Genomic DNA, 13,622 nt, shown 5'->3' on the forward strand with positions numbered 1-13,622 from the left:
TGTTTTTTTCAAACATGGATGTGGGTTTCCCTAGATCACAAGTGTGGCTTATTCAATTTTGAATCTGATTAGGAAACCAAATGACAGGCAAACCGCAATCTTGGCTTCTTACAGTTGAATTTTGGTTTCTACTATTTCATGCGAAGTTCTAGTATATTTCCGAAAAATACTGAGCAAATTGGTAATTGGTGGTTTATTAGTCTCAAAAATATGTTACCACTACTTTTCAGAAATTCCTTTTTTTAACCTCTTCTAAGATTTCATATACAGGTTCCTCTTGTCAAATTTACTAATTCTATTTCAGTTTTAAATTTTTTATTTGACCTAGTGAATCCTTTGGCGCAGTTAAAATGAAGCCAACTGTAAATTGACAAGTGTTCAGATTCGCGCATGTTAAGTATCATTCATATGGCCGGTACTGTAAATGATAATTTTGACATGTTTCCTTTGATGTGCCTAATACTTAATTGGTAAATTGTCATTTGAATTTGTTTGTTTGTTTGTTTTTGTTTAACGTCCTATTAACAGCCAGGGTCATTTAAGGACGTGCCAGATTTTGGAGGTGGAGAAAAGCCGGAGTGCCCGGATAAAAACCACCGACCTACGATCAGTACCTGGCAATGCCCCATTAAGGTTTCGAACTCGCAACCCAGAGGTGGAGGGATAGTGATAAAGTGTTGGGACACCTTAACCACTCGGCCACCGCGGCCCGAGTTGTCATTTGAGACATCGGGCATATGACATAATCACTGTTTTTGTCAATTACATTTACATTAGCGCGTGACATCTTGTAGAACATAATCCTAGGCATAATGATACTCTCGAAATGTTACGTGTTTGTTTTTGGAACAATGAATGCTTTAATAAGGAAATAACAGAAACAAGGTTCTACAGAGATTTGACACGGCGTATAACATGAAATAAAAAATGTATCATAAATCTAGGTGAAAAATCAGGCTATTTTTGTTGTTTAGATACTAATAATGAACACAGCTTATTTAGTATATATATAAAGACGAGATCCAGAATACCTGATGTCAAAGCGATAGGACGGACTTCGACCATTTTGAGATACTGTTAGTCCGGTTTGAAGTCCGCGAGGGGTCTTACTGCGGGAGGAAACCGGAGTAACTGTGGAACAGCCACCTGGTCAGACTGATGACCACATTCCTTTTCACGTCCGATCGGGGAATCGAACCACGGCGTGATACCACCACGGTGCCACCCGACCATCCTACATCAAGCCTTTTTGCCATCTATGTTAGGCGATTGTACGGTTTTGGACCGTAATGTTTTCCAGTAGGTAGATTGACTGGAGGGCTATTACGAGATTAGGTTCATGAAATCACCATCTTTAACCTGCTTGAAAGATTTATTGAGCAAATGTGCAAAAAGGATAAAAGAATAAAGATTTGATTGTTCTTGAACCTACTCGATAAAATAGCTATGAATACACTCAAACATAAAAAACACCAAAACACAAGAATATAAAACCATACTTTATTTTGAAACATATAATTAAAGAATTGAAAAAATGTATTCATTTTAAAGTTGGATTATGGAGACAAAAATTCCACGGAAGTGGACGTGTCGACTGCGCAACAAGCTTGAAGATGAATTTTAACAAGCAAACACTTCCTGTAAGAATGCAATGCATCAAGTTTGCGTTTGATTGGCGCAAGGAATCTCAAGTTATCGCAAGCAAACATATTTTCTATTTATAGTAACAATGAACTTTGACCTTTGAACCTGATAAGCAATCTAAGCAAGCAATTTTGGTAAGGAAGCACTGTGTGAAGTTTGAGCCTGATTGGCTAAGGAAAACTCGAGTTATCACATGGAAAAACAATTTCTATTTATGCAGTAACATTGACCTTGATCTTTGACCTTCAAACCTCAAAAGTAATCTCAATCAACCAGTTTGAGTTTGATTGGCCCAAGGGAACTCAAGTTATTGCATGGAAATCCTTTTTCTATTAATAGTAACAGTGACCTTGATCTTTGACGTTTGAACATGAAAAGCAATCCGCAGCAAGCACTGTTGGTAAGGAAGCACTATATGAAGTTTGAATTTGATTTGCCCAAAGGAACTCAAGTTAACGCACGGAGACCACTGCGCCGCCGCCGACATAGTGATACATATGTGTCGTTTTTTCAGGCGACACAAAAAGCTCTTTGATGTCATGTTCCTTAAAAGTGTGGCATGGACTAAAGAGAAATAAGGTACATACATATCGAGCTGCTCAAATCAGTAAGATCAACTAAGTCCATAAAATTCTACAATATATGAATATATGGAAGATTCAAATTGGAGGGAAAATGGAAAAGACCATTCCCTGATGACTACACCACAATGATTCAGTGCCACACACATTTACCAGTCGACGAATCCCATTTCATGCAGCCAAGTATTTGGGTCAGCCACGGAAGTTGTTGGTTTTTTGTGGATAGCACGCAGTAGTTCCAAGCGTTTCTCCGACCGAGGTTCCTTTTCCTGTTCTTCTCTGTCGATCATATGCATCATAAAGTCCTTTTCGCCTTGTTGAACTCCTTGCAGCTCGTTGCTATATTCGGCTGTTTCTGAAATCAGAGAGATCACTTCTTCCAGCGAAGACACAAAAGCCCTTTTGATGCTCAGTAGCATGTAGTCAGCTGGTATCTTTTCTTCCACGCCAAGTTCATATTTTGCTTTCAGGATATCGTACTGTATCTTTCGGGAGTTTTGATGATCATAGAGCCTGTGCCTCTTCCAGTGACATTTACCTTCGCATGCTGTGCAGTAAGTTTGATCTTTCATTGAGAAACACTTGTATAATTCACAGCTCGTCTTGATACGACACGGATAGTGACAAATTGAGTTGCAATCTTTGCAGATATTAACACCGTCCATTAACGGGATTCCTTTTAACACAAATTCTGTATCATCGCACGAAAGCGTTTGACCTTTCTCAATGTCTACGGCACACCTTTTCACGGTGTCTCTGTCAGCCTGTAATCTCAGAAGATTATTGAGTCTGACGTCAATCTCTGTGTAATTTCCTATCAAATGCATAATTATCTCATGTCTTTCGTCTGGTTTCCTAAGGACTGGTCTTTGTACCACAGTATTCTCGAAAATTCGATAAGGTTTCATGTTCGGCAAATACTTAAGAAATTCTTCATTCCCTCTGGATCCCAACTGCCAAAACGTTTTCCCTAATTGAGCGTCTGTTGAGTATGGAGGGAAGAGTGTCGAATTATTGAAGACAAAGTGATGGTGTGTCGGAACACCAACCGCTGAGAGGTTGGCTAGCACGGATGGACTTTTTCCATCGGCAAACGTTAACATTGGGATAACGTTCTCCAGCATGTTGACACCGCAAATTGACATTATACTGTCGAATATGTCGCGTAAATGGTTGTCGATACCGTCATACTGGACAGGATTTGCGGGCGTGACGAAGCAAACAGCATGGATTCCACGGTTGATCCCCTCGAGATGTTTAGTGGATAAGAACCAGTGAAGGCGTTTGAGAAGCTCTTGGTTATTCTTGGTTGATTTTGAACTGTCTTTCAGGCTTGGGGTATCAATGATATTCAAAATGAAGTCGCCGTTCTCTCTAATTGGATGTACTTTGTAGTAAGTGATCAATTCGGTGTGTGACCCCTGATTAGGAAGATATAAAGAGGGGAAATGAGATGTGTAGATAAGACTTTAAAAACAGACTCAAAATGTACTTGGCAATGGAATGTCCCGAATTCAACCCAAAATTATATATTTTTTACGTACACCTAGCTACAAAACCAGAACAATTAAAACTTAAGAGCAAATGGCATCATGTTTCAGATGGGCAAGTGTATTCATCATTATCGTATGTGGATTCGTCAATATCATATGTATATTCATCGTTATATTATTTGTATTCATTATTTTGTGTGTATGCATAATTATCTTATGTGTATTCATCATCATATTATTTGTATTCATCATTATATAATGTGTTTTTATCGTTAAAATATCTTTATTCAATTTCTTATATGCGCTTAACATAACCTTATGTGTATTTATTATCATTTTATACGCACTTAACATTACCTTGTGTGTATTTAAAATTGTCTTAAGTGCAAACCATTTCGACAAACTTACATGTTTCTCTTAAAAACTGTTCTATTTTTACTAGGAATCGTATTCACCGTTGTCTTCGACATGTTTACATACCTTGTGAGTAGAAGTTTCATCAGTTATTGCGAATCTGAAGTCGTCTTCCCACTTAACTCCAAGACAGTGGTTGACAAGTCCTTCTATGAGTGTGGTTTTCCCTGATTCACTTGGGCCAATCATCAGTATCGTTTTCTCTCGATGAGAAGTAGAGGTCCCTGTTAAAACACAACGAGGAAGTTGGGATATTGCCGTCTGATGGGATTGATGGCATTCATTTATTCCATATTTACGTCTGTAGTATAAGAAATTACCTAGATATGCTTGGAACATTATCATTACAACAGTAAGACTGTCGATATTTACACTTTTATAGACTTTTCCAACTTTCTGAAGCATATATATTTTTCCATCTTCGTGTTGAAATCTATATACAGTTGATAAAATAAACCCGTATACCTTTCTTCATTATTATCACAATCAGCGTACAATCATCTAAGATATGGATGCAGTCTTGATTTAAGCTTACCGAAAACAAGTTTTCGCGTCATGTCGTCCTCTGATTCGTGTATCCTCAGAAGGGGAAGTTTGTAAACACTTGGCGGCCCCTCATGTATCTTTAGGCAGCGCTGAAGAACATTATGCTGCTCTGAGCATTTCGTCTTTATTTCCAAACTCTTGGGACTGAACGCACTGGTACTGCCATCTAGATAAACAGCTCTAAACATGAATTCATACCCGGTATTTTGTAAAAGATCGTCGACACGATGTGACGGTCGCCTATCTTCCGTTGGAATAATAGTCTTGTTCCATGATTCGTCACTGGCTAATTTCATCCGAATCTCATAATGAGTGACGTCATCTCTCTCGGCACTTTCCCATTCCAGGCAGATGTAGTCAACGCCGATGTCAGCTGGTCCTGGACGACCAAGGGGAACCTCAGTTATTTTCATGGATGGTTTTCTATCAATGAAACAAGATTATCCACATCAGGTTTGGATTTGACATAAATAAATGGTAGCATGCATCATAACAACATTATAAAACATGAACAAATATGATAGACGTTCGCCATTTGGTTTGGGTTGTTTTATTTAACGTCCTATTAACAACCAGGGTCATTTAAGGACGTGCCAGGTTTTGGAGGTGGAGGAAAGCCGGAGTACCCGGAGAAAAATCACCGGCCTACGGTCAGTACCTGGCAACTGCCCCACGTAGGTTTCGAACTCGCAACCCAGTGGTTGAGGGCTAGAGATAAAGTATTAGGACACCTTAACCACTCGGCCACCCCACTTAAATATCCTGATTAATGGAAGTACGATTCCTGTACACATGTGTATATAGAAAAAAAAAGCAGTATGGAGATTTTTTTATCTTTAAAAAGTACCTATTTGGATCACGTGACTACCATTATGACGTCACCTATTTCGTTGTGACCATAGAGTTTGCTGTTCGAAGATCTTCAAAGAAGGTACAATACACGTAACTTTTAATCTTCACGGTAGTCTATGGTAGTATTGTGTTCCATTCGTTTTCACTCCACGTTTTGCATTATTGCTTATCCGGTATACACTCACATTCAGATCAAACGTTTTCCGAGTCACGTGGAGTGATTGAGGCACTCATGAGCGAGTTCATATACTACCAAACTGTGTCAATCAGTTTAAGAGATGCGGCTTACCATTTAAGTAAGCTATCGAAACCGTCACGGTTTGGTTTGATTTGGTTTATTTTGTTTTACGTCCTATTAACGGCTAAGGTCATTTAAGGACGGCCTCCCGTGCGTGCGACATGCAGGCGTATGGTGAGTGCGTATGTGTGTTTTGGGAGGCTGCGGTATGTTCGTGTTAAGTCTCCTTGTGATCGGCCGGAACTTTTGCCGATTTATAGTGTTATCTCACTGAAGCATACTGCTGAAGACACCCAACATCACACCCCACCCGGTCACATTATACTGACAACGGGCGACCCAGTCGTCCCACTCCAAATATACTGAGCGCTAAGCAGGAGTAGCAACTACCATTTTTAAAGACTCTGGTATGTTTCGGCTAGGGGACATAACCCAAAGCCTTCCTCACGGTCTAAGGCATCTAAGATTAAATAAACATGTGTTTGTACCAAGACCTGATATGGTGAAGAGGTCGGAGATGTGTGCCAGTTTCTACCTGTCTATGAAGTGTCTTTTCATGTAGCAAGCATTACTGTAACATTTTTAGTGGGAAATTATATCTTAACAGACTTTTAGAAGCATTGGCCTGTTCCATGCACAGGAATATCTTAACCTCAGTGTAAGAGTTTTTTCTGGACATCACGCGACCAGGTGAACTCTTACACGACGGTTGTGATACTCCGTTCCCTTGTACAGGTCAGTGTTTTATTATTTTCCTCGCGTACTTTAAACCTCGTCGAATTGTGGGTTGTAATTGATGACGGTATCTGTGTTACGGTATCGTGAAAAGTGCCATAGCGCGTGCCAAAATCTCTTCTCCTTGTGTGGGTTGAGACATGCTGCACGTTCTCAACCATTGTGTGTTGTCGCGGAAATAATACAATGACATCACGTTGTCAATTGGATCACGTCATGTCAACTTTGTCTTGCATTAATGTAACTTTAGACATACGAGGGTAAACGGGGTAAGAGAAAAAGGATCATTCACCAAGCCTAGTGTTTGGCAACTAAAGAATCTTCCCCTCGTGTTGAGATCCCCTTGCCTCACTTCCAAGAGGGTGAAACCAATAGATCACCATGTGAAGTATGTGAATATATGAAATTAACTGAGAGATCAAAGTCACATTTAATCAAAACTGCAGCTGTAGGCAGTCAGATTTAAGGAACTGCACTTAATAATATGCGAGACTTTGATATCTAATAACAATTTCTGTGTTCTATAAAACCCTTGCACCATGGTAAAGACTCGTTTTAGAATACTGAATAAAAAGAAATTTAATCTTAAATATGTTTTTTTTCTGTTTTCCAGTATGCTGAACGTATCGGAACATTGTTAGTAAACATCATTAAACAACTTACCCAGAGAAGATTGGCGAATCGTATTGGGGGATATAGAAGTAAAAATAACCACTAGTCATGAACGACTAAATCGATTTTGAACAAATTTGATAAAAAGCAAACTTGAGGGAAATTAATCAAATTTTCCATTAATCATGACTCTCTCTATGTGGCCGGACGAGCGGGGCCTGAATAGAAGCGAGTTTTTTTTTAAACCTCTACTAGTCTGGAACGACTGAATGGATTTTGATCAATTTTTTTCTGACGCTCCTTTGCGGAATTGCATAAAACCAAAATGAGACTGACAAATTCTTCGGGGCAAGATTGGATGGTGTCCAATATGATAATATATTTAAATAGCTTCTTGTGTTATTTAGCCAAGAGATTATTTGAAGTTATCAGCTCATGAAAAGCTATGGACTATCTGCGATATTGCACCAAAATAGCTTTTCACATACAGGTTTTAAATTATTCATGTTTAAGATGTTATTTTCATTTAAAGTCCCTTTTCGCCCGTCATGTGCTGGCTCTGATGGCATTGACGTGTTGATATGTCTTTAGTGATATTTCAAGATTTCCTGTGATTTTTTCTTTTGTCAGTTTCTCCTTGACACGTGTATTTTGTAACCGTGGCTGTTGTAAAGATTTTAGGTTCCCAGGCAACATCACACGCATAATTGGTCATGAAAGCCAAGGCTTTATTGTGTATCTACATTATATAAACAGTATTAAATGACTTCTTTGCGTGACAAGGTATAGTTAAATAACCGATGTTCCCTTATAATGGCTGTTTAGACAGTTAATTGTGATAATACTGAGAAAATGTTGATACCCTAACAATACATGTTTGTTTTTGTGCACACTGTACGGAGTAATATAATCTTTCACACACCGTTTTCTGTGATGACGGTTTTGTCATTATGTGTACATCAAAATGCATATTACTTCGAACATCAAACTGACAGGATCTTTCTCATCAACTCGGGTTTATGTCATTGAGTTGACGATAAATATTGCATATAAAGTAGTAATTTCGATTTCGATATGTAAACTATACGCGCATGGGTAATTCTCGAGATGGATCCATCGTTTATTTCCATTTGTAGTTCAAGATATTACGAAAATTGATATCAAAACAATATGAGTGGGATAAATTTTTGCGATCAAAAGGACTTTTCTCGCGAAAACGTCCACGTTTACAGTATCTGTTATATTAACGATTAATCATTTTGAGTAGCTTCAGAACGCTTCATAAACCTATGTGTTTTTTTTTTATCCTTTTCGAAATATTGTTTAGTCTCCATCAAGATTAGCCCCGTGTAGAACTATGCACGACGAAACACAACACCACGAATTGTACTTAGCAGAAAGCCGTCACTGATGAGTACAATTGTCGGGGTCAAGATGAAACCGGAATAAAAGACGAAGAAATGAATTCGAGCCACTTGAATGCACTTCAGAGTAAGTTCGCTGTACTATTATATCTGTAGTCGACATACGTTGATTTTAGTTACCCATGTGACCGATGTAATACGTCTATGGTACGGACCATAGCAGCGGAACTCAAAGTTCATTCTGTCAGTATTAAGATATCTGTTCATACTGCTCACCCCAGTATTCACCTCTAGAAAACCCGCATACTTCGGGATAACTGTTTACATGATTACAGTTTGCTCTTTCAACCTAAAGAAAGTTATACTGAGATTAAAAAACGAATGTACATTGATTTTCAACAAACGTAATTTAACCGAGAAAACATTCCGTTTTTCATTTATGTATATCACAAGAGATATTATTAGACATCGTGGCGTCACAGATAGTGGCTTTTGTTGCAATGAATATTCATAAGGAACTTTCATAAGTAAAGACAGTTGACCCAACATAAACTTTCATATATATAGTCAGACATTACAAAGTAGACAACGTGTTAACATACGGAACTATTTAAAAGTCTACTTGATAATAAGTTTTACTTACGTGATCTAACGACAACCGCACTGTACGACTCCAATCATGGAAATGACTTGAATCGGCCGGTTACACGCCTATTAATATCTAGGCTCTGGGAATTCCGGGAAAAATACGCCGGTCCTTCAGTCTGTCTCTACCATCAAGGGAATGTTTGTACACTAGCTGATGATGTCCTAGTTATAGTTAAGCAATAAACTGCCTAGATGCGGCAGACCTACTGGTATAACTGCCACATGTGTCACAGACAAACTGAATGGTGCGCGCTAGCGCACCATGATTGTTTGTCTGTGACACATGTGGCAGTTATACCAGTAGGTCTGCCGCATCTAGGCAGTTTATCGCTTATATTTACGTTCTATTAATGAATCGCAAAAATAAAAAAAATATGAAAAAAATCTTCCAAAATTCAAATTTCCCGCTTTCTACCGTCAGGGCAACTTCAGTTATACTCTCATAGATGAAGCTGCTTTTGGTAGGGATTTACTAGTAATATATAAGGGCATTGCCACACCAAATGTAAATATAATAGTATAAACTTACATGCCATTAATACTGCAGCTGTCTTTGACCTATCATTTTTATTTTCTCTGTGTTGAGTTCTCGGTGTTTACGGGATGTGCTTACGTTCGTTACTAGTGAATAGAAAACGTTAAGGTGTATGTAATATAATCATTATTGTTAATGTATAAGTAAAGTCATCACAATAAAGACAACAAGAAGCTTAGAAGGTCTCCGTCTGAATTACCAAACATAATGCACGAAATAACTCATCGGGAAAGGGTTTGGGAAGATGTATGATTTTATGGTTTCTTACGCAATTTTTTAATTCCTCTTTTTCATAATTATTCAAAATAATTTATGGTTTATGATGATTCGGTCCCGTAGAATTGAACCTGGTATCCAGTTACCTGAGTTGATATTACAACATATAAAGCTTGGGTCCAACTGATCGTGAGTAACCATGTCGTAAATGATGACAACTTCATCTTCAACGCACCAGTCAGTGGCAGTGTAGATGGTGCAATGAAAAACTTTCATATAAACCTACATCTGCTTGCAAGTATGATAGAAAAATAATCAAACGTGGGTCTGTTCCGCGAAAAAGGATATCTCAACCCTCATGCTGACAGGCCAAACTCGTACACTCGGGTTAAGATATTTCTGTCCACGGAACATACACATGTTAGATTCTATTACTATTAAGTTGTCCTTTGAAACAGACTGTTTAAAACTGTTGTAAACTGGTCTCACAAAAATCACATGAGGAGAAATCCTGACAAATTTCAGGCCATATATCTAGGTAGGAATTCTACGGAGAATTTTCACTCTTAAGCCTGAAAATAACTGTTAAGTTTCTTGATGTTAATTTTGATTCCTCTTAATTAAATCTTGATACGCATAATTTAGAGGTTTCTTGACAGCTTAATGTTCTGAAAAGAATTGGATGGTTTTAATTTTACTTTTAAAATACATGTATGCAAATACTACGCTTTTACATGATAAGAGACTAAACAATATGATCTTTGAAGCTTGTAAAATACTGCATAGGATTTTTCCTGAATATATACTTGACTTGGTAAAACTAAAGAAACATGCTTATCATTGTAGAAGGAGCAGTAAGCATCTCATCTGTAAAAGATACTAGATATGGACTGAAAGCTTTCTCGTTTGATGGTATGCAAATGCTTACCTCCAGGAGCTGTTGAGCGGGGTCAAAATTGGTGAAATTGACAGACATATTTCAAAACTTTGGGGAACGTTAAGGCCCATTGTCCTCCTATTACTTACCAAGTATTACTTTAGCCAAAAGTTATACGAGACAATTTTGGAGGGGCTGTAAACGTCAATATTGCCCCAGCTCCTTTAAGTTAGTATTTTTCGACAGCTTAAGCAATTTCACAGATAAAAGAATTTCAAGATGAGGATTTATATCATAGGTTTGTCTAGTCGCATATGTATAACACCTCTCTGCAGCACTATGTAGCTAACTAGATGACACTATATCATTCTTTGCTTTTCCGTCATCACTGTGTTACTTAGAATGTCTTGCAGTGTTGTGTTAGTTTTTTCAAATGACACATTTTGTGGCCTACAAAAAAGCTAGGTAACTCTGTTCATCAATATACATTCTGAGTGTTTATTCTTTACATGAACATGTCAAGTGAAAACAACAAACAATTGACCATGAAAACACTCTGAAGTGCAAACTTTACCATCATGATATTTCAGCGAAGTAAAGGTTGATTTTTACTCTTCAACGAAGAGAACTCATTTCTGACATATTTCACAGGGCTATCCCCTGGTTGCCAGGGAAAAGATTAATATAATCTTTCACCCCCTGGGGGGTTAGACAGGGGAATATCAACCCGAGGGGAAGCTTCTAAAGTTGCCAAACATGAGGCTTGCAATATCTTCAATTTATTTGTAAGTATGCCTCGTGTTGACTGGCCAAGCTCTTACACTCGAGTTGACACATTAATGTCCACGAAACAGACCCAAGTTAGATTCTAGTTATCTTCGACAGGTGAAAGCCACAATGAATGTTTGTCCAGATTTTCCATCTCGTTTGAAAGTTTTTCCTTGCGAGACCAAATACAATTATATTTTATGTAAAAGATATTTTGTAAACAGTTGGCGCAAGGTTTTGTCCTGACATATTGTAAATGGAATTTGACCTTTGAAGCACTGTAACATATTGTTACGTCTCGCGTTTCCACCTCATTGAACCGGACAGATGGTGCCAATAAAAGTCAAAATCACAAGCTCACTGTTTACTTTCAAATGAAAAAACAACAACAACAGGAATTTCAATTTCAGTAGTGTATTTTTACAATATGCAGACACCAAACACCAGACACCAAACACCAGATACAAAATTGGAGATGAACACATCCGTGTTTCTACAACTTAACAACAATACCAAGATTTTATTCAGAATATTTCTGATCAATGCAATCTATCTGGAAATATCAATTCATCTCGATACCACAGTACGTTTGTATGTAATAATACGAGTCTGCCATAATAATACAACATTTGAACAAATAATGGAAATACAAGTCTGTCTCAATACCACAAACCATACAGAAATACAAGTCTGTCTTAATACCAAAAACAATACAGAAATACAAGTCTGTCTTAATTGATATCACAAACAATACAGAAATACAAGTCGGTCTTAATACCAAAAACAATACAGAGATACAAGTCTGTCTTATTACCACAAACTATACAGAAATACAAGTCGGTCTTGATACCACAAACAATACAGAAATACAAGTCTGTCTTATTACCACAAACAATACAGAAATACAAGTCTGTCTTAATTGATACCACAAACAATACAGAAATACAAGTTTGTCTTATTACCACAAACAATACAGAAATACAAGTCTGTCTTATTACCACAAACAATACAGAAATACAAATCTGTCTTATTACCACAAACAATACAGAAATACACGTCTGGCTTAATACCACAAACAATACAGAAATACAAGTCTGTCTTATTACCACAAACAATACAGAAATACAAGTTTGTCTTATTACCACAAACAATACAGAAATACAAGTCTGTCTTATTACCACAAACAATACAGAAATACAAGTCTGTCTTATTACCACAAACAATACAGAAATACAAGTCTGTCTTATTACCACAAACAATACAGAAATACAAGTCTGTCTTGATACCACAAACAATACAGAAATACAAGTCTGTCTTATTACCACAAACAATACAGAAATACAAGTCTGTCTTATTACCACAAACAATACAGAAATACAAGTCTGTCTTAATACCACAAACAATACAGAAATACAAGTCTGTCTTATTACCACAAACAATACAGAAATACAAGTCTGTCTTAATACCACAAACAATACAGAAATACAAGTCTGTCTTAATACCACAAACAATACAGAAATACAAGTCTGTCTTATTACCACAAACAATACAGAAATACAAGTCTGTCTTAATACCACAAACAATACAGAAATACAAGTCGGTCTTATTACCACAAACAATACAGAAATACAAGTTTGTCTTGATACCACAAACAATACAGAAATACAAGTTTGTCTTATTACCACTAACAATACAGAAATACAAGTCTGTCTTGATATCACAAACAGTACAGAAATACAAGTTTGTCTTAATACCACAAACAATACAGAAATACAAGTCTGTCTTAATACCACAAACAGTACAGAAATACAAGTTTGTCTTAATACCACAAACAATACAGAAATACAAGTCTGTCTTAATACCACAAACAGTACAGAAATACAAGTTTGTCTTAATACCACAAACAATACAGAAATACAAGTCTGTCTTAATACCACAAACAATACAGAAATACAAGTCTGGCTTAATACCACAAACAATACAGAAATACAAGTCTGTCTTATTACCACAAACAATACAGAAATACAAGTCTGTCTTAATACCACAAACAATACAGAAATACAAGTCTGTCTTACTACCACAAACAATACAGAAATACA

At 37.2% G+C, this 13,622-nt stretch overlaps 1 protein-coding gene across 1 annotated transcript; it reads right to left on the reverse strand.

Moving 5' to 3' along the window:
* Positions 1–1,486: 1,486 nt before the first annotated feature.
* Positions 1,487–9,302, reverse strand: LOC117320949. The gene is made up of 4 exons (XM_033875433.1): positions 9,123–9,302; positions 4,668–5,101; positions 4,199–4,356; positions 1,487–3,646 (listed from the first exon to the last, which is right to left on the reverse strand). Exons 2-4 carry the CDS (start codon positions 5,089–5,091, stop codon positions 2,375–2,377), a joined length of 1,854 nt encoding a protein of 617 aa, XP_033731324.1. The 5' UTR covers positions 5,092–5,101; positions 9,123–9,302; the 3' UTR covers positions 1,487–2,374.
* Positions 9,303–13,622: the final 4,320 nt, after the last annotated feature.

This window comes from Pecten maximus, unplaced genomic scaffold (genome assembly GCF_902652985.1).
Source record: "Pecten maximus unplaced genomic scaffold, xPecMax1.1, whole genome shotgun sequence".
In the NCBI taxonomy this organism is placed as follows: domain Eukaryota; kingdom Metazoa; phylum Mollusca; class Bivalvia; order Pectinida; family Pectinidae; genus Pecten; species Pecten maximus.

Bases quoted from the DNA above. Each gene is read 5' to 3' on its own strand.
- LOC117320949 (XM_033875433.1), bottom strand. From the start codon at position 5,091: ATGAAAATAACTGAGGTTCCCCTTGGTCGTCCAGGACCAGCTGACATC. The intron at 4,357-4,667 runs GTAAGCTTAAAT...GTGTTTTAACAG, and splicing joins GACGCGAAAACTTGTTTTCG to GGACCTCTACTTCTCATCGA. The intron at 3,647-4,198 runs GTATGTAAACAT...CTTCCTAATCAG, and splicing joins ATGAAACTTCTACTCACAAG to GGGTCACACACCGAATTGAT.